This window comes from Dipodomys ordii, unplaced genomic scaffold (assembly GCF_000151885.1).
Source record: "Dipodomys ordii isolate 6190 unplaced genomic scaffold, Dord_2.0 Scaffold74, whole genome shotgun sequence".
NCBI lineage: Eukaryota > Metazoa > Chordata > Mammalia > Rodentia > Heteromyidae > Dipodomys > Dipodomys ordii.
In genome coordinates, this window is record NW_012267290.1 from 330,211 (window position 1) to 355,416 (window position 25,206).

At 40.8% G+C, this 25,206-nt stretch overlaps 1 protein-coding gene across 1 annotated transcript in view; it reads left to right on the forward strand.

Moving 5' to 3' along the window:
• Positions 1–25,206, forward strand: part of Adam2 (ADAM metallopeptidase domain 2) — a 43,352-nt gene that overhangs the window by 4,465 nt on the left and 13,681 nt on the right. Inside the window, exons 2-13 of the mRNA XM_013024189.1 lie at positions 378–457; positions 4,147–4,202; positions 7,108–7,186; positions 9,414–9,490; positions 9,798–9,966; positions 11,855–11,911; positions 17,283–17,354; positions 17,755–17,921; positions 19,442–19,523; positions 21,415–21,551; positions 22,776–22,959; positions 25,030–25,128. Coding sequence (XP_012879643.1) covers positions 378–457; positions 4,147–4,202; positions 7,108–7,186; positions 9,414–9,490; positions 9,798–9,966; positions 11,855–11,911; positions 17,283–17,354; positions 17,755–17,921; positions 19,442–19,523; positions 21,415–21,551; positions 22,776–22,959; positions 25,030–25,128 — 1,259 coding nt within the window. The remainder of the gene's footprint in view (positions 1–377; positions 458–4,146; positions 4,203–7,107; positions 7,187–9,413; positions 9,491–9,797; positions 9,967–11,854; positions 11,912–17,282; positions 17,355–17,754; positions 17,922–19,441; positions 19,524–21,414; positions 21,552–22,775; positions 22,960–25,029; positions 25,129–25,206) is intronic.

Sequence of the window (25,206 nt, forward strand, 5' to 3'; positions counted from 1 at the left end):
CATCCCAACCCCGCCATCCCAACCCCGCCATCCCAACCCCATCTCAGCCCCGTCCCATCCTCATTCCAACCCCGTCTCAGCCCCATCTCAACCAGTAAGAGGTCGGCGGCCTGTGTGCAGCCTGCCATCTGCCCTGCCGTCTGGTGGAGAGTTGCATCTTAGTGCAGCATCCTATTTGAAAAAAAAAAAAAAAACAAAGCAAAAAGCGCTGGAGGCGTGGCTCGCGTGGTAAAGCGCCTGGCAAGGGCAAAACCCCCGAGTTCAGACCCCGGTATTGCCAAGCAAATGGCTTGTGGAGTGTAGGTTTCCACAAGGAAAGAAAAGACGGGCCCTGTGCAGCCGCCGGGTTCTGCTCTAACGAAGCCTTTGCCCCGCAGGTTCTGAAAGGCTCAACGTGCAAGTCACAGTTCCCGAGAAAATACAGTCAATAGAGGGCGAAGGACACGCGGCCACACATGTAATTAACCGCTACCACTGTGGGCAGTTCAAAACCCTTGGACATGGGGTCCTTGGAAGTTCCTTTGCCATTTTCGCCTGTGCACTGTGTATCGGTGGCTGTCCAGTGGGAAAAGCTAGATCTGAAGAGGAAGCGCAATAAACAGTGTATCGCCAGGATTGGGAATGGTGGTTGGGCCTCAGTCCCCCTTCCAAATCTGCCTCGGAATATTCGGCCCGAGGGGGTGTTTTCTTCTGACCCACATAGTCTTCAGACTATGCTCTGAGGATTGTTTTTGGGGGGATAGAGTGGTTATTCTAATTACTCGTGTTTCTTGCTCCACTGTGGATTGCACAGACGTTAATGGCCAGGACTGTTCCTTCAAGTTCGTTTCTTTCAGATTAGGGTTCATGTTCATTTTTCTTCACATTGAACAACTCTGTCCTTTGTGGTGGTTGTTTGGGTACTGAGTTCTAGAATCATTTCTAGACAAGGACATTCCCATAGTATGTATTAAACACTAAATCTTTTTCAGGATTTTTTTAAATCACTTTTTTGTTCACCATAATAGAAATGCAAGCTAGAGATGCAAGTTTAAAAAAAATATTGTGATCATGTTTACAGAGACTTTGCTAGGTTGATTTATTGCTTCTAACTTCCCTCTAGGTCTTATGTTGTATATAAGCATTGTAAGTTTCAGATGGGGTAGGGGTAGCATTATTTGCGAAGTGTCTTCCTGTTGTCCTGCTAAAGCTGCTCTGGGAAGAAAGGTAGTAATGATCTTCCCTGGTGTTCCCTGGCTGGGCTCAGACAGGGGAAAGTGAAGTCAGTAGCAGCATTTGATGGGAGGGTGTCGTAACACTCGATCTGTGTTCTGTCCAGAGCATCTGGTCCCACCCATTCTCTGCAGCGCATGGGTTGAGCTCCTACAGTGGGTGTTGTCTTCTGAAAAACACAGACGTGGTTCAGTGGTTTGTAGGGGGACAGTGAGAAGGTTGTGAAGACACAGAAATCAAATCAAGTGAATACCAGTCCTCCTACACATACAACAGGACAAAGGGTTTGTGTTGTGGCTGCCCACTTCACTTCCTGTCTCCTCCTCCTGAGTTCCCTTCCCCCATGTCTTTCCTCCTGGGTAGCCTAAAATAGGTTGTACCCACCAGACAATGAATGACCATTAAGATGAGCAGGGCAAATTGATCTTAATTTTAATTTCATTTCATTCAGTGTGTCCAGATAGGTTCAGTTCATGGAGGAAAAAGGTAAGTTTTGGCTTCAGTGTTCTGGATGAATGATAGCTGTAGAGATGGCCATATTCATCCAAGAACCCTTTCCTCGTGTAATCCTATTTGCAAAGAGTCTTTAACGAAATAATCTAATTAAATGCATTCTTCAGAACAGGCCCTAATCCAAGATAGCTGGTGTGTTTAGAGGAAGAGGGGATTTGGGGGTTGGGCAGGATGGCACACGTCTATAATCCCAGCTACTGGGAACGGGGGACAGGAGGATGGTGGTCCTAGGCCCCAGCAAAGTCAGCCTAAGCCCTTATCTGGGAAACAAGCAAAAATAAATAAATAAGGCAAAGGACGAGTAATAGAGAGCTTACCCAGAAAACACGAGGACCAGAGTTCAAAACCCAGTACCAGGGGATAAAAGAAGTAAGATTCAGAGGAGGGCAGTGAAAAGAGGGGAGAAGATGGTCACGTGCCAACCTGGGAGAGCGGCCTCAGGCTTCCCTTCCCTCCCAGCTCCCAGGAAACTCCTACCTCACCAACACTTCCTACTCTGACCTAAAAGCTCAGGAAAAGACATTTCAGTTGCCTAAGCCAACACACACTCACACACACATGCACACACGCACACACGCACACATGCACGCACGCACGCACACACGCAAACCAAAAATGCAACTTAATAAAAGTCATAGGACCGTTGCTTAGATATATAATATATATTAATGCCTATCACATGTTAGACTCAATTCTAGCTAATATAAATGCATCAAACAGATTGTTAAAAATTGAAAGAAAATATGAGAAACCTGTTTGGGCTCTTATAATGGAAAAGAATTGAGTAAGGGATTAAGAAGCACAGATCCTGGAGTGGAATAATTGGGGAGGATCTAGGTTTAAGTACATCAACCATTATCAGAAACAAAGTGGCAAATATTCCAACTCAACCTTTGCAATCTATTTACTACATCTAAAGTATCCAGAATATATCAAGAACTTCTGAAAATCAGTAAGAAATAAAAAAGAAGCATGTATAAAGTTATAAATGTTAACCTTGAGAAGTTAACAAACGTAATCACATTCAGATTGAGAAACTTACAGAGAATTGCCAAATAACTAATGTAGGGCACTATTTTACATCCAGTGTTTGCAACAATTAAATCCAACAAAGCAATATGTGATGAGAGTACATAAGTTAAAAAAAAAAGTTCATCTTATTTTCTGTTTGTGAATTGGTACAACCAATGGAAAGAGTTGTGTTTTTGTTTTTTGTTTTTTGTTTTTTAATTGTTGGTCATGGAGCTTGAACTCTGGGCCTGGGCACTGTCCCTCAGCTCTTCAGCTCAAGGCTACCACTTGAGCCATACTGCCACTTCCAGTTTTCTAGTGGTTCATTGAAGATAAGAGTCTCACAGACTTTCCTGCCCAAGCTGGCTTTGAACCACTACCCTCAGAGCTCAGCCTCCTGAGTAGCTAGGATGACAGATATGAGCCACGGACACCCCGCTTAAGAGTTGTGTTGGGTTTTGTTTTCACAATGGGGGAGCAGTCCACACCTTTGGCATTCCTGGCCAGGACTTGCAGCACAGGCCTGTCCGCTGTAGATGGACACATGTCAACATCCACCCATCCCCATCCACCCTTAGACTCCCCAGTGAGTATATAAAATAAATTCTAAAGGGAAATTAAAATTTAAAAATCCACCTAGCAACATTTTCTGTAAACATGATTGAAATAGTAAAAGTACCTTGCATTTCTAGTCTGCATTTCTATTATGGTAAAGTGATTTTTTTTAATCCTGAAAAAGATTTAGGGTGCAATATATACTATCAGAAGGCAATGATAAGCAAAACAAAAACTGGTATGAGAAAATTTTAATTGGAGATTTAGTCCATGTTTGTAGACTGCCATGTTCAATAGTGAAAAGAGATTGTTCCCACACAGTGACACAGAGAATAAATTATCCATCAGATACCACTTTTAATCTTTGTTAGTAGATGCCATAAGTATTGCATTCAAACAATGAACATATTTCATCAAATCTATAAATAACATACATTATATGCTGTTAATTCTTTGCTTTACTGTGTATAAATTTTCTATTGAGTGGAGAGTTGACTATTGCAAGGAAATTTGACCATTTTACTGGTCTCAAACTTTTAATAAACGAACACATTCATTGGATAAAAATAATTCATTCTTCATGTCCTATTATATTGGGTAAATTTAAAAATGAATAACAAACTACACAATGCTATTCTTCTATCCATAATTATCATAATGAAGGCCACAATATTAACACTGAAATAACTCAATATGAGTAATTTATAATTGATTATGAATATTCAGCTTTAAAATATCCTTCTAGTGTATTGTGTTTGGAAATGTAATCATCATTAATGTAAAAATAATCATTTCCTCTGCTACTGATGCTTTTTTTCTGGTTTTCCTTGCTTTTTAAATGCACCCACCCTGCAGATATCCTACAGCATTATGATTGAAGGGAAAACATACACTATGCACCTAAAGCAAAAGTAAGTGACCTTTATCTCAACCGTCTTTGCTCTGTGATTATTACTTGCAAATACCACTTGCAAATATCTAGAACATGATTATGGTGGATTTGAGAGTAATTCTAGTTAGTACCTACTTATTTTTCTCTGTTTTTATTTAAAATTTTTGTCCTTTTTTTCCTTCTTTTTTAGACAGGGTCTTGCTGTGCAGTTCAGGCTGTTACCACCCTTGAAACCCTCCTGTCTCACCTCCTGAGTATTGGAATTGCAGGCATGCACCCCTGTCCCCCACTTCATTTGTGTCTTATTTGTGCTTGGAAATATCTTTTCAGTCTTTCAATTATTCCTCAGAGCCGGCAGCTCTCCTCCTCCTCCCTAGTTGAGTCAGAATTGTTTTGGACAGTTTGTAAGGTGGCCTGATAATTTTGCTAATTTTTAAAATAATTTTCTATCTTTTTTGATAATTTTTGATCATTTTCTATCTTTCTGCGAACATAAACATGGTTTGTTTTCAAGTTCCTTTCTATCTAAACTATACTTAAATAATCTCAACAGATTCTTTGATGGACTGAATTATGACAATAATTTTAAGTTAGTGTATCACTGAAGCAATGAGAAACGAGAAACGCCTCTTAGCCATTCCGGAGTTCAGAACTGCAGCCTCTTCACCACACTTTATGAAACTGTCTTCTACCTAAGATACACAATCCTTGTCTGAAAGAAGACACAAAAAGTGCACTCCAGTTACATATTGCTACATTTCTTGAGTGCTGTGTATTTTCAGCAAAAGCACAGGGCCCGGGAGAGAAGCCTGCAGCGGCTGTGACCGCGGCTGACCGCGGTGAGCCAAACCATGCTGTGTGGCAGTCATTGGTGGGCTTTGCTCGGGAAGGGATCCGGATTAAAAACACTGGTACGGCATTACGAATGACAGGCACTGCTAAGAGCCTGGAAGACACCGTGCTTGGCCTCTGATGAGTTTCTAAGGACTCTGATTCTTCAATTTCAGAATTCACGATCTGCTTTAATTCTGGAGACTTCGTGCCAATTTTTGAGTGTAATGTTCCCTTTTTCTCACTCTAGTACTGCACCTGGCCTGCTGTTGACTGTGCATTATGATCATTTGAGGGAACCACTGTCGCTAACTATACTCGACTCATCTGTCACCTGCCCTGCTAGTCTTGATTTTGTCCTTTATTTCAAATATTTTCTTCAGATATCAGCTTTCATTTTACTGTTTCTCTATGCAAAAAGATGTCTCATTTAATCTAGGAATTTTTTTCGGTGTATTGCTGTATTTTTGCGTGGAGCATTTCTGAACAAATATGCACCACTGTGATCTGTAAACCTTGACAGCTTCTATTCCTGGGTCGTCAGTGCGTCCATCGTTCACTTAATTATTGTTGTTTACATACAGGGCAAGCATTGGGCTTTCTCACACGTGGACAGCTTTTCTCACACGTGTGGTGAGGCGTCCTCTTCCAGGGAGCTGTCTGTCTGGGCTTTCTTTGGGGTGCGCTTAGGGATGCTGGTATTTCACGCCTGGATCAGTAGCTCGGCTCAGGTTCCCACCTGTCCTTCCATGGTTTCAGCAGTGAAGGCGTTTGCTTGAGATTCATTTCTCATCCATGTGGAGGAGAGCTTGGGGTTTCCATGTCTTCAGAATCACAAATGGCGAGGCCTGGCCTGGGCCACAGCGCTCAGCCTGCGTCCACCATCTGCACCCAGCAGGAATCTTCGTTTATTTGGGCTGCAGTAACAAAACACAAAAACAAATGAAAGTGAAAATGCTCTCCTTTAGTTTGTTCACTCAAGCATTGTGTCATGGTAATACAAAGGGACCAACACGGTTCTGGAGGCAGGAGTGAAGAGCAAGCTTCTGGTAGATGAGCACTTTTTCGAAAGACATGCTCGCTTGACCTCTCATGATAGGAGGAGGAGTCCGCTCTTGTGGTCTAAGAATACTGATTCATGGCCCAAACAACCCTCCTCCTAACATCACACCAGTTAAGAGGTTTCAACATACAAATTTAGAGAAGACACAGTTATGTGATAATTTTTCCTCTTGTTATTCACAAATCTGCAAAGTATTTCTATCTTTGGCAGTATGAGGATTTAAACTCAAGGACATTGTACCTGCTCAGCTTGTTTACTTAGGTCGCACTCTACCATCTGAGCCAGGCCACTGGCCAAGCTTTTTGGTAGCTATATTGGAGATGGAGTCTTGCAAGACTGTTCTCTTCTTCCCTTTGAACTGTGATGCTCTGGATGTCAGCATCCAAAGTAGCTAGATTATGAGGGTGAGCCACCAGTCACCAGCTAGCTCTACACTTTTGGATGGAAAACATTTTGCCTTTTTTTGTGTGTCACAGTAAAAAAAAGAAAAATCCTTTCCCAGGCTAAAGCTACAGATTTCTTTCTATGCTTGTTTCCTATCAGCTTTATAGTTTCAGGTAGTAAGTCTTCAATCCACTTTCTGTGAATTTTGTACATGGTGTAAGACAAAAAGGTCCAATTTCATCTTCTTTGTGTGGATATTCAATCTTCCAAAAATTATTATTTAAAGAGAAGTTGTTCCCCATGCATGTTCTTGATAAGTTTGTTAGAGATCAATTGATTATCAATGTATGGGTTTGTTCCTCTGACACAACTCTGTGTATCTGTTTTCTTTTTAATACCCATAGCATGGAGTTTCTATTACCATAGCTTGGTAGTATATTTCAAAATCAGGTAGTCTGATGCCGCCAACTGCACTTTTTGCTCAGAACTGCTTTGGCTATTCAGAGGGTATTGACAGGAGGTGGAAGATCAGTAGAGTGGAAAATCTTTTTCTGCCAACCTGCCTAAGCAGGTTGCACCTTTCTCCAAAATAGTACCTTAGGGAACAATTTTTCTGTTAAATACCTTTTTACCTTTATTTTCACAGACCTTTTTTACCCAGAAGTTTTAAAGTTTATAGTTACGACGGTTCGGGAATTATGATGCCTCTTGATGAAGATATTGAGGTACGTTGTCTGGTCACCCGCTTCCTCCACAACTGGCATTCTGTTTTGTTTTGACATGCACGTAATCATTTCCGATCAGTGGCAGGACTTGGCCCTTACCACAGCAGGATGGTGACCAAACCCTGTAGGATTTGAGCGCTTTCCAAACCAGCCATTTCCCTGGCGCGCGCACGCACGCGCACGCGTGTGTGTGTGACCACTGTGTGTGTGTGTGTGTGACCACTGGGTCAAACCTCAAATGGAAAGTCATGATTTACATCAGGGGTTTTCAACCGATCTAATTTTCATACCTGAAATGCAGGGTCCGGCAGCCTCTGGGGTTTTAATCGCTGGCACGCCCCATCATCTCGCTCTGTGGGTCAGCATTTGACTTTTCTTTTTTCTTCCCAGCCATCTGCTTCCCAGAAATCCTGCCAACTGGCCAGCTACTTGCAGACTGGTGCTGATGGAATCTAGGGATCTCCTACCCATTCTCCCCACCCCTACTTCCCGCACTGCATTTTTGGGGGCTTGAGCTTTTCTGTGTTCTGTTGCACACAGAATGGGCTCCTCTGGGAAGAGATTAGGTGGCACTGTCCCATTTTGCAGCAGGATTCTCATTGGATGATGTGTCTAGGCCGAGGCTGAAGGCTCAGGTGGTCCGCCCTGTTATTGAAGGAGCTTGCTCCTGCTGTCAGCGTAGCCCTTTCAACGTCTTCTTCATCCTCTGCTTCTGGAAGCTGGAAGGGTGGGAAGCAAGAGTTGGAACATCTCCTTTGGGCTTACTTGATCCAAGTTCGGCAGGCCTGGCTGTCGTGTGATTAACTGTGGCAAGTCCACACTTAGACATCCTTGTAGGCGCTGCGGGGAGATCTGGTTCCCTCCTCCGATCGTGGCTCGTCTGCGCTGTAACTTTCCCCGAGGCTTCTGTAGATCCCCGGCTGCTCCTGCTACCTGTGGCTCTTCTGGCTTCTCCCCTGCCTCTTGCCCACGCGTTCCCTGCCTTGGCCTACCACACACTTTAAGAGCAGATAAACCAACACAGAAGAATTCTCTTCTCTGTTCTTCAGCTGTCCTGGTCTTGGCCAGATTTGTTGGTATCCATGAACTTTTCTAGTTCCTCTCCCTCCAATTTAATATTTCAAAGCCCAGATAAAAGCAAAGTTGAGTTCCAGCAATGCAAGCGAATTCAATGGCCAGGGAAGTGGAGCTCTGTGAGGAAAGCACCCTCACAGGACCAACGAAACAGGGCGGGGCGGGGGGGCGCTAGGACAGGCTGAGAGGGGCAGACTAGTGGTGGGGATTGGCCTGGAGTTGGTGGGGGTTCTCAGAAAGCAGTGACGCTTTCTGTCATGGTAGCTGGCAGGCGTGGCTCTTCGATGGACATTTGATTACAATGAAGCTAGAGGTTGTCCCGATTAAGTCTATCAGCCATCTTAGGTCCACTCACCTGAAGGGAACTTCTAGCCATCAGGCATCTTGTCTCCAGGAGTAGTGAGAAATCCAGCCTGGCTTCTAGGAAGCCAGGTGGGGTGGCAGGGAGTATCTTTCACATATTCTCAGTCAAGATTAAGTGCACCTCAGATAATGGCCCACATTTTACGGCCTCCTTCTGCACCTTCTGCCTCTGTTGGACCCTGCATTTCAGTTTCTAACACTCCTGAGACTGTGGCCGCCTCTGCGGAAGGATTGGGTTTTCGGTTGTGATATTGCCTGCCCTGGGAGCCAGCCAGGATCCCCATGGGTGCAATTACCTCCTTTCTTGGGTTCAATGTATTTCCCTTCCTGTTTCTGTCTACCTTTGTAACGCAAGCCCAGATGGTATTTTCCACGTTTTATCTGTGGTCCACCCCCAACTACCCCTCCAAATAATTTCTCTTGCAGATGTGGATTCATTTTGCTTCTCTGGCGTACAGAATTAAGTCAGAGGAGTATGAAAAAAATAAATGGTTTTAATTATTTTTAAACCTTATCCTAATGATTGAAAGTCACGTTGAATTTATAACACAGGAAAAATGTGAAAACTACTACTGAGTTCTTTGGGAACCTGAGCAGGACGGGGCGGGGGAGTTGCGGGGGGAGGGGTGATTTCAGAAAATCAAGCCATGGCCTCCCCTATCATCTTAGAAGTCCATTTTGGAAACAGTGAGTACTTGAGGCACACAACCCAAGACGTGTGTTTTCAGCGTCTGACAATGCTGCCTTGGACATAAGCTCCTCTCATACGGGGTTTCCCTTTGTCTTCCAGAGTTCCTGCCACTACCAAGGATATTTGGAGGGGTACCCCAACTCCATGGCGACGCTTAGCACCTGCACCGGGCTCAGGTTGTAACGCAGCACTGAGGGGGTACAAAGTGGATCACCTAGCTGGAAATTATTTCTGCTAATGGCCTGGCTGAATTGGATCACAGTGTATTAATTGAAAACTAGACAAATACTAATTACATTATTTTCTGTGCCATACCCATTAACTTTTCTTACTTTCACTACCTAAGTCTGATCACGATATACAAACAAAAAGCAGCAACACCCACATCGATCAAGTGTACTGACTTGTAAAAGTATGGTGGTGTTTATATTGATGCTTGCAAACGCGTTAGCTCGCTCACACAGCTTTTGTTCTCGTTTGCAGGGGCATACTGCAGTTTGGAAACATTAGCTACGGAATTGAACCTCTGGAGTCTGCACTTGGTTTTGAGCACGTCATTTATCAACTACAGCACAAGAAAACGAGTATTTCTTTATATGCCGAGAAGGAATTTGAGTTACGAGATCTGCCCTATGAAGTGCAAAGAATAGAGGTTGGTGGCTCATCAACTACATTGTATTTTTTCCTGTACGCTCTCCTTTTTAAGTATTGGTATTTCCTATGTGGCACCTTGGGTTTATTTAGCTTATCCATTTTATTGCACATTTTCTTTGGTTTTATCTACTAGGACTTACAGGTGTCCTGTTCCCACTCCGAATACTTACCCGAGTTAAGTGATTTCATATTTAACATTTTGGTTGCCCCAATTAAACACACACAGAGTTCATCCGTCTGTCTGTCTGTCATCTGTCTACCTATCATATTCCTGTTCCTTCCCACTCCCCAAATACTCATGCCAATGTCCTCTGATGTCTTGTAAACTTTAATCCCTAATTACCAGCACTGCCACTGGAACACGCCCGTAGAATGTCCTTGGATCTGTGTGATGGAGTCAGTTCCTCAGGACTCGCTGAGGTCCCAGCCCGCGTCACCCCACAATTGGACTCATCTTTGCACACCACGTGTCTCAGCACACACATCTTGTGTTGCTGACCTTTTCCTATTAAACAACCTGGCTCTGAAGTCCTTTGAAATCTGGCCCTTGCCCACCTTCCCAAAAGAATCAGTGTCTAGAATTCTCTTATGCCTGCATCTTACATTTTAATTTTTTTTGGTGAACTGATTTTTTTTTGTCGGTTGTGGGGCTTGGGTGCTACCTTATCCCTGCGCTTCTCAGCTCAAGGCAAGCGCTCTACCACTTGCGCCACAGCGCTGCTTCTGGTTTTCTAGTGGTTAATTGGAGATAAGAGTCTCACAAACTTTTCTGTCCAGGCTGGCTTTGAACCATTATCCTCAAATCTCAGCCTCCTGAGTAGCTAGGATTACAGGCGTGAGCCACCAGCATCCGACTGATTATTTTCTTTAAGATTTTTAATAAACAGATCAGTAGCAGTCTTAATGTAAATGATGAAAATAAGTATTAAACAACCAGCACTTGATAATTGGTTGGAAGGAAGAAATAACCTCGAATCCTTAAACCACTGAATGCAGTGTTTTTTTCAGTAGCTTAGATACAGTAAAGGACTCTGTGTCGTCAATGAAATGATGATTTTTTTTCCCCCATTGAAACCATGAACTATTCGGTCCTTAAATGTTGGGTAGAAATGTTGGGCAGAAAAATTCATGACTCTTTTCTTCAGTTAACCAGCCAAAAGCCTGAAGTAGAACTATGGCTCACGTGGAGGAACCTTGAGCAAAAAGCTAAGGAACAGTGCCGAGGCCCTGAGTTCAAGTCTCAGTATCAGCATCAAAAAATCATAAAATGGAGATAGTAGAAGTGTCTGGCATCTCTGAGCTTGGGGCCTCTGCTCTACATTCTGGTAGCTGTCCACTCACCAGGGTGGTTTTGTTGTCATGGTCACATACCATTGTGTGTCCTCCGCACTGCAGTGCCCAGGGTTTGCTAAGCTTGTTTTATAGTCTGGCATTAGTGCATATCTCCTCATGTAACAACTACAGTGACAATGGGTTAGCATTTTGTTAGCAAACCCATTTATAGTCTGAGCCATAGACAGGTTAATCAAGAACAGAAGCTTCATGAAACCTGATATTTGGATCTAACGTAGCCACTATATTCTAAGTGTCTGACATCAGATTCCAAATGCCAGTGTCTGTGGTCTAGTTTAAGCCGATCCATCATTTGACACCCTGTTACTCACCTTGTCTGAGGTGCATGATACAAGGGTTGATGTCCCAGCACTCTTCTGGGAGCATGCACAAAGTCATAACACAAAATAATGTAGCCAAAGTCTCATTAGGCTAATAGAACTAAATGCAGGGCCAATGAGAATTTTTCAACACTGAGCTCATTAATAGTAGTGACAAATATTGAAAAGACTAATTCTTCAGTTTGGGACATAATGTTTGTGGATTCTTTTCAGGCACAAAAAGATCTCCCTCACTATATAGAAATGCATATTGTTGTTGAAAAACGATTGGTAAGTACAGTTTAATTTATTTTGGTTGGGGGCTGCATTTTATTCTCAATAATAAATTATGAAAAGAACTTTCTTGTGTTGCCAGGAGTTTTTAATAGAGAACTAATAATAAATTTGCATTTCCCATGTTGTAATGTATTTTGAATTGTTTTTATCAGTAGGCAATTGGAAATTGAATTTCTATAAAAATTTTATTATTAATTTATAAATAGTAATATAAACAAAACAAATTGTTCCCTAATAACCATTTACAGATAGTTATAGAATTGTAGGGAACTTATTGCATGTATTCTAGCACTAAATTTTGAAAACAACAGTTGACAAGATTTCTGTTGTTTAAAGAAGAAATAAGAAGTTCTCCATTTGTAACATCTCTTAGTAGGTAGGGAAACAATGGTCTTTACTGTAGAAGAGGAAATCATGTTTCCAGAAGGTTCTTTCCCACCAGATTTCCTCCTGAAATAGAACTACAATTAAGTAAAATTTAGAATCCTAAAATAATTTCTTCTTTAATGTAAGTTTTAAAATTATTTTTAAACAGTTATACAAAGGGATTTCAATTCAACATGTCAATTTCCTTTTCCTTTTCTTTTTCTATTTTGCATCCAAGTTCCCAACTTCAGCCCTAAAAACTAAATGAATATTCTTAATACATTTAGGGAATCTTTCAAAGGAAATACCTGCACCTTTGCCAGTAATCCACTGGCCATCAAAGTTTCTGTGTATTTCAGAACTCTGAATTCTATACCACCAATCAGCATATCTGTCACTGAACTGATCCTAAGTGACTTAAAGATTGTAATTTACAGTTAACTTTGAAATAAGGAAATCTAAGTCTTTATACATCTCTTAATTGGGTCAGTGTGTTATTGTTTAGTCATAAACAATTAAGTCAACCACTAGATTGTCTTTATTTTGTTGGTGATGATATTAACATAAAAGTTTTAATTTCACCAACATATATGTCTTTGCCTGTTTCATCTTCTTATGCCTTCCTGAATATCATTTGATGGGATTTACTTTGGGTCACTTTCATTTCTGTGTCATTGATCTAAGATTAATCTGGAATCAAGAGTATGTTGTATTTATTACTATACCTTTGCAGTTAGCTTTGAAGTTGAAGACTCAACTTTGTTCTTATTTCAAATCATTCTGGACATTTCAGATTATGTTAATTTTCAAATAGATTTTAGAATCAACTTTTTGATTTCCCTGCAATGGCAACTGTAATTTTTGTAGGAATTGACTTGACTCCTTGGACCAATTTGGATATTTCCACCTTTTTAACAATACAAAGCTTTACAATGTCTTTTATGTCTTTACAATGTCTTTACTTATGTTTTTTTACTTTCAGCAGTGTAATTTTCAGTGTTTGTCTTGAATTTTTTGACTAAGAATATTATTATTATTATTTTGTTGTTGGTCATGGGGCTTGAACTCTGGGCCTGGGCACTGTCCCTCAGCTCTTCAGCTCAAGGTGGACACTCTACCTCTTGAGCCACAGTGTCATTTCCAGTTTTCTGGTGATTTATTGGAGATAAGAGTCTCATAGACTTTCCTGCCTGGGCTGGCTTTGAACCATGATCCTCAGATATCAGCCTCCCCAGTAGCTAGGATTACAGGTGTGAGCCACTAGCACCTGACTAGTCATTATTTTTGTGTTGTAAGTGGATGGCTTCCTTCCTGTAATTTTTAAACTACTTATTTCTGGCATATGAAATAGAATTGACTTTTGTATCTGCTCTTATATCCTATGGATTTACCAAAAAACATTTTTTATCCTGATAGTTTTTAGTGAATTTCTTAGGATTTTCTATATACAAATGTTTGCTGGCAAAGTATTAAACATTTTTCTTTCCTAAATGAGTATATATTGATTTCTTTTATTTGAATGAGTACCTTGTCAAGAAGTCTGGATAGCTTAAGCCCCACAACTGACAAAACAAACAAACAAAAAAAGAAGTCTGGATAGTATTTGTGCAGTGGGAACAGGTGTCACTGTCTTTCTGGCTCTCAGGAAAAAAAAAAACACAAATTCCTTTATTGATTCTGATGTGATCAGTGGGTTTTTCATAGATTTTGTTTCTTTACCAGATTGAGGAATGTTCACTAATTTGAATGTTTGATATTGTTTTTATCATGAATGGGCATTGATTTTCAAGTTTTTATGTTTCTATTGATAGAATTATATGGATTTGGGCTTTTATCCCATAGCAAATTATATTTTATTGGTTGGTTTTCAGCTATCAAACCAACCTTGTATTCCTAGAATTGGGATTTATTGGGTTGCATATTCGTTTTCTATGTTGTATTTTTTCATTTTTTGAGTATTTTTATTTAGTTGTACAAAGGATCTGCCAGTCAACAAGTACAATTTAAATTAGTATTTTGCGCAGGGTTTTTGTATTTATATTGATGAGCCAACATGTTTCTGACCTCATTCATTGAGTTGACAGTGCTTTTTTCTATTTTATAGAAGCATCTGTGAAGAATTAGTGTTAAGTTTTGTAAATGTTTGATAAAAGGAATGAAAAGTTTAATGAAGCAATAGGGAATTAATGCTTTCTTTAAAAAAGATTTTTAAATGCTCTTCAATTTGTTGTTACAGTTTCAAATTGTTCCTAAATTAGTCTAAGTTATCTAATTTTTTGGGGGGGGTTCCAGTCGTGGGGCCTGAACTCTGGGCCTGGGCACTGTCCCTCAGCTCTTCAGCTCAAGGCTAGTGTTCTACCACTTGAGCCACAGTGCCCTTTCCGGTTTTTTTTTTTTGCTTATGTGGTGCTGAGGAATCGAACCCAGGGCCTCATGCATGCAAGGAAGCGCTCTACCACTGAGCCAACTTCCCAGCCCTAAGTTATCTAATTTTTTGTTATACAAGTGTAACCATAGTTCTTTTATAATTTTTATTCTTTCCCTAAAGTCAGTGTTTGTACTCTAAAGCAGCTTTAGATTTTTCTCTTTTGTTCTCCCAATGTAGTCAATGAGTTTCTTTGTTATTTTTGTCTTTTCAAATAATTAACTTTGTTTTGTTTTCTCTCTTATTTTTCTATCTTTATTTCAGTCATTTTTGTTTTAATCCTTATTATTTATTTCCTTTCTTTGGGTTTATTTTGCTGTTCTTGCACCAACTTCCTGATGTAGCAGGCTAGACAGGTGATTTTGAGATGCTCATCACTCCAATATTGCTACTTCTGGCAATAAATTCACCACTAACATTGCTGTGGCTGAATATGATCAGTTGGGCTATGTTTGATTTTGATTAATACAACTTTCCAAATACTCTGTGATTTCTTCTTTGTTTTGTATAATTGGTTCCACATGTTTAGAATTTTACAGTTTTTTGTTGTTTTAAATTAAATCTCATTAGGTTCAGAGGGAATATGCCTTGCATTTTTTAAACTAACTGTAGTTGGTCTTACCTTTCAGCCTACTATATGCTCTATTTCTTGATTATGTTCCATGTATGCTTGAGGGAGAATGCACGCTGTAAATGTTTTGCAGTGAAATGTCCTGTGGAGACTTATTGGTGTATAGTTTTGTTTCAATATTTACCCTCTGTGCTGACTTGCTTATGTTAGTCTATTATTACAAGTTGTATACTTAAATCTCTATTATTAAAATTTCCTATTAATTTTTGGTTATTTTTTATTTTGTATGAATTCCTGCTCTGTTCTTGGATGCATAAACAGTTATAATTTGATAGCTTCCTGGTTGACATTGTTTTTTGCCATTGCTCTTTGCATCATATTATTTCCAATCCTTTTACATTCAAGTGATTTGTGTCTTTGCAAAATGTAGTATGTCTCCTGTAAACAGTTAATTCTTCTGGTTTTTGTTTTCTTAATCAAATCTGACAATCTGATAATTGATTATGTAATCCACTCACATTTAATGACATATGTCTATTTTATGTTTATCACTTTGATTTATTCTGATTCATAACTATTCTGTTCCTTCCTCTTTTGTTTTTCTTCCTGTTGTCATGGACACTTTCTAGCTTTTAGTTTTCCTTTTTATTTGAAGGTAATTAGGGATTCATGTGCATTTCGTAAGAATGGAAAGAGATCCTGTCCACTAATAGGGTGGATATTGTGACTGAAGCAGTCAAGACACAGGATAATTGCATCCAAACAAGAATCTATGGACCACACCTGCTTGTCCATTGCTCTACTTCCTCTATCTCAGATCCCAAGTCTGTTCTCCATTCATATATATGTTTCAAAAAATTACATAAATGGGGCTGGGAAGTTGGCTCAGTGGTAGAGTGCTTGCCCCTCATGCATGAGGCCCTGGGTTTGATTCCTCAGCACCACATATGCAGAAAAAGCCAGAAGTGGTGCTGTGGCTCAAGTAATAGGGTGCTAGCCTTGAGCTGAAGAGCTGAGGGACAGCGCCCAAGCCCAGAGTTCAGCCCCCACAACTGACAAAACAAAAACAAAAAACAAAAAAAAAATTACATAAATGAAGTCACTCAGTATGTAACACTTTGGGATTTTTTCCACACATACTTTCTGGAAAATTCCCCAGACTTTAACAACTTCTTTTTTTGGTGGTGGGGTCTGGTGGGCCTGGGCACTGTCCCTCAGCTCTTCAGCTCAAGGCTAGCACTCTACCACTTGAGCCACAGCATCACTTCCAGCTTTTTTTTTCTGCTTATGTGGTGCTGAGGAATCAAACCCAGGGCCTCATGCATGCAAGGCAAGCGCTCTACCACTGAACCACTTTCCCAGCCCACTTAACAACTTCTTAAACAAAATGTATGTTAATCCTTCAGATTCTTTTCTTCGTGCTAGCCTGTGCTGCTTTTAGAGACATGGATCCAGTCAGCATGTCAGTGTTTTCAGGATGAATTACGTTGATCTGCTGGTTTACAATTCACATGTCTTGGGTCTCTTCATACATTGCTTCCTATCCATTCTTACTTTCAAACTGTTGTCTTTGACCTTTTTTTTTTTTACTTTTCCTTATTGTATTCTTCTTGTGACACTATGTTTCTACTGTCAGTTATATAATTTGTTTTAGTAAAGTTTCAGGCAGACATGGCTTTGAATGGGTGTGGTAGATGTACAATCTTTCTGATTTCCATTTTCAGATTTGCAAAATAGGCAGTCTTCCAGTTTAAAGCTAGAATTTTCTATCAGCCACTACTATCCATAATTTATTGATAGTGGAATTGTACCATATTTTGCAGGCTTATAATTATTTACATTTATAATCTCTAGATACATGCAATGATTTGTATGCTAATAAAATAATGTTGATAATTTAAACAATTTCTGACTTTATCAGATTAAATTTTAGATAAAAGGAAAACAGTAACTAAACATTAGGCAATGTATACATAGATCTCAAAGGCAATTGTCTTTTGCAGTACGATCACATGGGTTCTGACACAACCATTGTCACTGAAAAAATTTTCCAGTTGATTGTATTGACGAATGCTGTAAGTACTTGCTCTTTTGAAGTTTTGTACTTGTCCTGTGCTACTAAAACAATCTCTCTTCACCTTCTTTTAGGATATTGATTAAATGTACATGTGGTATGATACAGGAAAATTTAAGTATCATTTTAACTTCAGTCTTTCTGCCTTTTAATTGGGCAGAATGACAATTATATGTGCCTATTTAAGTTATTGTGAAGTAAATTAAATGAGAAACTTATTGCTTACATGCAAACAGCTTAGAAATATTAAATATGATTTGTATTATTAACACTGTTGCTTGTTAGCAGACTTGTAAAGGTCCAGTGGAGGCTGACAGTTCACGTGTTTAATATGTGTGAGAAGTTTATTGTCGGAAATGTTTTGCTGCTTGAACATGTTTTCTGCATGTGTTTTGTTTTAGATTTTTGCTTCCATTAATCTCAACATAATTTTGTCTTCACTGGAATTTTGGACAGATGAAAACAAAATTTCAACCTCAGGAAATGCTAATGAGTTATTGCACAAGTTTTTAAAATGGAAACGATCTTTCCTTGTTTTGCGTCCTCATGACATGGCATTTTTACTCATGTAAGCATATTTTGGAATTACTGAAGCTTATCAAAAAATCAGTTTGGCACTATTTCTATTTTTTTCTTTTTTGTGGTGCTGAGAACTTGAACCTAGGACCTCATGCTTGCTTGGCAGGCCATGTACCACTTCATACACACATGCACATGCACACGAGTGCTCATAAACAACCCCCCTCCGCCACACACATCATTGCCTAATTTGACCCTAATTCTCAGGATTGGCAAGCCTTTGGAGAGAAAAGTCTTTAGTCATTCTTTTCTGATATTACCATGTGACTATTATTATTTCTTTTTTGTCGGTCGTGGGGCTTGAACTCTGGGCCTGGGCGCTGTCCCTCAGCTCTTCAGCTCAAGGCGAGAGCTCTACCACTTGAGCTACAGCGCCACTTCTGGTTTTCTGGTGGTTTATTGGAGATAGGAGTCTCACAGTCTTTCCTGCCCGGGCTGGCTTTGAACCGTGATCCTCAGATCTCAGCCTCCTGAGTAGCTAGGATTACAGGCGTGAGCCACCAGCGCCCTGCAATGACTATTATTTTTCAAAGCACCATACTTAGGACAGAATTATTGACATCCACCACAATAGCCATTGACGTGTAGCTCATCCTTCTACAACCTGGATACCACATGCCTTCTTACCTTAAAATACACACCACATCTTTAAATATCCTTAACCAGACCTCAAGTATCAGTAGCTACATGGAACATAAGATCTTGATTTTATTAATGTTGTTATTGAGCCTTCCTTTCAGTGTTGTGATCATTCTTTTAAAAATAACAAAGAAATGGAAACTTTACTGTGCATCTCAACATAAGGTGAGCACCATGCAGCCTCATGCTGCTGAGGATTTTGGTATCCAAATGTGCCAGTACTAGGGATTGAAGTCAGGGCTGGCCACTGCTCCTGAGCAGTGTCACTCAGGGCGAGCTCTACCACTTGAGCTAAGAGCCTCTTTGCTAATTGGAGAGAAGTCTCATGAACTTTTCAGCCCTAGCAGGCTTTGAACTCTGGATCTCCAGATCTCAGCCTCCTGAGTAGCTAGATTACAAGTGTAAGCCACCAGGGCCCACCTCTCCTTTTGTTTAATAAGCTTTTTGCTTTTCTTTTACCAGTATTTCAGAATACTTACATATTTTCCATCTTAATATATGTTTTCTTCCACCTCACACATATGACATACTTTTTGTGGCCTGTCAGGCTGACTTTTATTTATTTTTACCATAATTATTTGGGAGGATTTATTCATTTTCACATAGAATGAGTCTTCATCATATTCAACAGTGCAATACAGAAATTTCACTTTCTATTTTTTCTGTTTTGACTCTGTTCTATCACTCAAAAAGATGCACGAACAGTATAGACATGGCCCATTCAGTGTTACCTGAATGCTATCAGAAATGTAAATGTAACAATGACCCGAAAAGTTAAACTCTGTCTTTGGCGGGGGAGGGAAGGCAAGGAGTTTTTCTTATGATTACTTCTGCAAAATTGTATGATTCAAATCTATTTTTAAATTTCAGTTACAAAGAAGCATCCAATTATATTGGTGCCACCATTCAAGGGAAGATGTGTGACAAAAACTTTGCAGGAGGTGTTGTTCTGGTATGGTATGATGTAATCAGATTAAACTATATACGTAGACTGCTGGGTGGAAATGAAAGACTTCCTTACCTTGTTATTTTCTTGCATACTAAATGTGTAGTACTCTAGGAATCTTTGTCCCTACTGTTGCTAGGAATACTTAGGCTACAAGGAGTCTGCACTGAATTTACCACATGGAAGAACTTTAGCCTGTTCCTCTCCTGAATCCAGCATAGCCTATTTAGAAGCTACTAAGGTAGTGATTATGACTGGGTGCTATTGTAGTCAATAATGTTCCCGAATTTATGTTAACTAGGCTTAGATTTTATGCATTTTCTCAATCATGTAGCTGACATAGTTACAAGCTAGATTAAAAGCAGACCTTTGAAACTATCCGTCACCTTAGAATGCTTTATAGGATGCAAGTGAAGAGAACCACAGTCAAATGTCATAGGCTGTTGGCATTCTTTAATCTCATAGGAGATCTTAGTGTATGCCAAACTGGTACATTTGTGCCACTACTTCATATTGTTGTTCTCATAAACAGGATATGTCTTGTCACCTTGTTTTTTTGTAAATGTGCAACATGTATTTTCTATTGAGCTCAGTCATGGAGGTACACAGCTGTAATCTCAGCTTACTCAGGAAGTGTAGGCAGGAGGATCGAGAGTTTTAGACCAGCCTGGGCAATGTCAGCAATGACTTCTCTCAAAAGCAAAACAAAAATCAAAGCATTGTTTGATGAGAAACGTATTCATTGCCTCACTTATATAACTAACCCATCTGTATAACACCTTCACAACAAAAATTAAAAAAAAAAATCAAAGCACCAGGAATGTGACTCCACTGGAAGAGACCCTGCCCCACAGACACAGCAAGAAAGTAGAAACACGGGGTCTAATTCCCAGGGCTTAAAACATGTGAGATGACAAACATATTATAGGCATACGAATTCCCGACAGGATTGCCAGATGGATGACTCACATTGAGAAATACTTACAGAAGTTATTTAAATCCACGAAAAGCTATAAAGATAATGAAAACAGGAATAGATAACACTGCATATTGTTGTCTTAACTGGAGAGAGAGAGAAAGAGAGAGCACACTACCGGAATTATCTTCTTCAGAAGAACGTGTAGATCTTAGAAAGGCTTCAGAAGTGAGGTGTGCAGTGAAAGGACAATAAAACTCAATTTATGGCCATTTGCCGGTGGCTCACAACTGCAATCCTGGCTACTAAGGAGGCTGAGATCTGAGGATTGCAGTTAGAAGCCAGCGGGGCAGGGAAGTCCATGAGATTTTTTTATCTCCAACAAACCACCAGAAAACAGGAAGTGGAGCTGTGACGCAAGTGGCAGAGCGCTAACCTTGAGCAAAATAGCTCAAGAATGGTGCCCAGGCCCCAAGTGCAAGCCCCACAACTGACCAAAATAATAATAAATTAATAACATCTCTGAAGAATCAAATAACAACCTGTTCATGACCTGACATGTGCGTGCCTGAGTTTTTCATCTGTGAGAGAAATTTAACAAAACAGTGTTGTCACTTACACCTAGCGAGTCACAGTGACAGCTTTGTTCCTCTGTCCAATACCACCCGGTGAGTCACCACTTGTATGGTAGTGTGATTTCAGGTGTCACTGTTCCCAATCTGATACTCCAGGACCCCGGAGATGCTTTTATTTTGTTTGATTGTGCCGCTATTTAAAAAAATCTGATAGGGGCATGTATATTTTGATATTTAAGTAGTTGCACAAAGGGCTTTCAATGACGTGACTACTCTAAAAATTACACTTTTCTTACAGCAAAGTAGATTTTACACACACACACACACACACACACATACACACACACGCACACAGAGTGTTCATCCACAGCTGTGGGTTTTGTTTTGTTTTGTTTTGTTTTCCCAGCACCCCAGAATCATAAGTCTGGAATCACTTGCTATTATTTTAGTTCAGTTACTGAGCTTCAGCATGGGTATTTCTTACGATGATTTGAGCAAGTGTCACTGCCCGGGAGCTGTCTGCATAATGAACCCAGAAGCAATGTAAGAGGCTTGACTTTTATATTATCCATGTTTGGGAAATAAAAACCACAAAGGGCATGTGTTGAAACTCATAGCCAATTTCCAATCTGTGTCCTGAGCCGGTCGTGAGAGACGGTGAGCTCTTGGGATAGAGAGGGGGTGTTAGGGAGAAAGCGTTCTGGAGAGAGGTGGTGGAGAGATTTGATGGTGTTTCACGGCAGATATGGGGTGAGCAGGAAATAGGGGAAGCCCTCAGTCTTTTATCCTGGTTTATTTGTTAGCTGGAGGTTAACTTCATTGAGTGTGGAAACAGTAACAGTACAAACTTGCAGTCTCGCAGGGTGCAAATGGTGCCTTTCCCTCCATATTGTAAAGATGGAGCACAAATATAAACAATGGAAATACCTCTTCACATACACACGCACACACACACACAACCTGAAACTGGGTGCTGGTGGTTCACACCTGTAATCCTAGCTACTCAGGAGGCTGCAGCTCATAGCCAGCCAGACACAGCCTGTAAATGACAGGACTAAGACTTGATGTGATTTTGGCTGGCCAACGATTGTGCATTGGTTTTCCTTCATGAGGGGCAGAGGTGAGGGAAGGGCATCAAAAGTTTAGGGGATTTAAATTCAAGGTGCCTATGAGGAAGGCAAAAGGAGAAACACTGTGGAATGAATTGTATATTGAATTCTGTGAATGAATCGTATACTGAATTCTGGAATGTAGCAGGTACGTTTGAATTATGGAATCAAAAACATAAGTATCAGATATTGATGGTATTTAAAACTATGAAAGTGGACAGCATTATCTATGAGTAAATATGGATAAAGAAAGGAGGTAGTGGAAAGCTTACCTAACACTTGCAAGGACCTGGGTTAGACCAAGACAGCAGAAGGGGGAAAAGAAGAGAGGGAGAAGGAAGGAGGGAGGGAAGGAGGGAAAAGAGGATGAAGGAAGAGAGGGGAGGAGAGAGGAAGGGAGAAAAGGGAAAAGAAGGTGAAGGGAGGGGAGGGAAGGAGAGGGAAGGGAAAGAGGAAGGAAGAGAGGAAACATTTGTTAATACAAGGCTATTCCAAGGTTTGGAGATCATTAAGAGGGAAGGGAGGCATCAATGGAAGAGAGATAAGGCAGTTTGTAAGGAAGAAGCTCAAAGGAATCGCAGCACCATAAAGCTCCATGGGGAGGGGGCAGGCTGTCGCGGAAAGACTTACACAAAAACTTAGTGCTGTGCAATTGCAGCCATGCCAGTGGCACCAAGACCTTCAGCAACTGCAGCCTGGAAGATTATGCGCTCTTTCTGGCAAGTCCCATGTCCCATTGTCTCCAGAACCAGCCGCACCTACAGCCGTCGTACAAGACAGATGCAGTGTGTGGGAACGGTATCGTAGAGAAAGGAGAGGCCTGTGACTGCGGGTCTAAGATGGTGAGTACCAAGCGAGGGCAGACGGGCTTGCGTGGCAAGCCGCCAGCCTCGCGCGCTGCGGCCTGGGCCTCTTCCTCCTCCCGGAGACACCTGAGCAGAACTGTGCAGTGAAGTACGGGGGCACCGATGCCTAGATCTTTACACCGGTCAGTTTAGCTCTCTAGCTTTATTGAGGCAGAACTGAAAACCTAAAATTGTATGAATTTGGGGTATATGAGTCAATAATTTGATACAGATATAGAGTGTGACATATTCACCAGAATCAAGCTAACATCTCTGTAACCTTACATATATGGAAGCTGAGGATCCAACATGGTCCTCCCTCCCTCAATTCCTTCCTTCCTTCCTTCCTTCCTGCTCTTTCTTCCTCTTTCCTTCCTTCTTTCCCTTTCTCCTTCCTTCCTTCTTTCCCTTTCTTCTTTCTTCCTTCTTTCCCTTTCTCCTTCCTTCCTTCCTTCCTTTCTTCCTTCCTCCTTCCTTCCTTCTTTCCCTTTCTCCTTCCTTCCCTCCCCGCTTTCTCTCTTTTTCTGGCAGGAACTATTATTGATATCACCCTCAGTAAGTTCCACGTTTACGGTGTTGTAACTGTAGTTGGCTGTGCGTTGGGTTTCCAGGATTTTTTCCTCCTGCACAACAGAGCTCACACCCTGGACCCATCCCTCTCCACTCCGATCTCATGCTGCTCTTCAAAGTCACCGCTTTAAGTTTGCAAACAAGTGACTATCAAGGTTACTAATCCTGAATCTGACTTGATCCAGGCTCTGGAGAACATACCTTTCCTAGCATGTCATTTTAACCTACACCCTCTTCTATTCAGAAAGGTAGAGGTAAGGTTTTCACGATATAATGGAAATATATGGAAAGAATGTTTGTTTAATACTTAACTAAAAAAAAAAAGATCTAAAGCACACACAAACAAAATGTGTTTTTCCAAACCACAGAAACACTAGATAAAACTGTGACGTTGGAGGAAAGTGGGAAGGCTAGAGAGAAAACAGAGATCAAAATGAATTAAGTAAGATTTTTTAAAAATAAGATCAAGTGAAGAGAGGGCAAACTGTTGTGGCGCAGACTGTATTGTGGATCTTGGTCACCAGGAAGCAGTGGGTGGGATTCCCTGTTCCCTAGGCAGTGGCTGAACGTGACCTTTCCAACATAAAACAAACATTCCTAGATACTTGAATGGTCCCCACATACCTTTGTTTAGTTTTTGTGGAGTGGAAATCCCATGAATTTTTTTCTTCATGAAGTCTTTACATAGTAGATCACATGGTGTCATTCAACGCAGTGATTGAGTCCTGAGCCACTGTGATCTTTTCCCCCAAGAGACTCCCACACACTTAGCAACAACAGCAACATTTGTTGGGAATATTTCCAGTGAAAACTACTGAAAATTGTGTGTGTTCTAGTGGTGTCCTGCTGTACATCATAGGAGGATCGTGCGTGTGTGTGTGTGTGTGTGCGCGCACACACACACACACACGTAATGAAGTTTGATCTCAAGGCCATGCACTCTCATTAGGCTTTTTTGCTTAAGGCTGGCACTCAACTACTTATGCCACATCTCTACTGGCAGCTTTTTTGCTGGTTAGTTGGAGAGAAGAGTCTCATGAACGTTTCTGTCCCTGCAGGTGTCACATCACGATTCTCAGATCTCATCCTCCTGAATAGCTAAGATGACAAGTCTGAACCAGCAGCACCCCGCTGAAAATTCTAAAATCTTATCCTTTTCTTTCCCATATTGTATTTAACCATCTCTTTGTCTGCACAAACCAGAGATCTGAGTGTCTATGCCCTGACAGAATGCATGGCTCAGAGAATTGTATTACTGATAGAATAAGGCTCACTCTAGAGATACACAACTCCAGGAAAATGTTCCTACACCAGGGAGGTGTAGGTAAGTGCTAGATGTCTGATGGGTAGGTGAATGAATAGATGACCTTTTTAAGTTTGTTTGGGGGTGAGGCATCTCTTTGAGTGTTCTAGAATGTGCAATCATCATGTGTGCCTATTTCCAGCAAATGAAAACCTAAATAAGATGTCCTTGAGAGCATTTGTTTTGCCTTTCAGGAGTGTGAAGCCAAACCATTTCAGTGTTGCAATTCTCAAACCTGTACACTGGCATCTGATATGGAATGCGACACAGGACCATGCTGTGCAAATTGTCATGTAAGTGCCTTGAAACAATTGTTCTCCTTGACTCACACAATGAAAACTATTCCCTCCTCCTCCTCCTCCTCCTCCTCC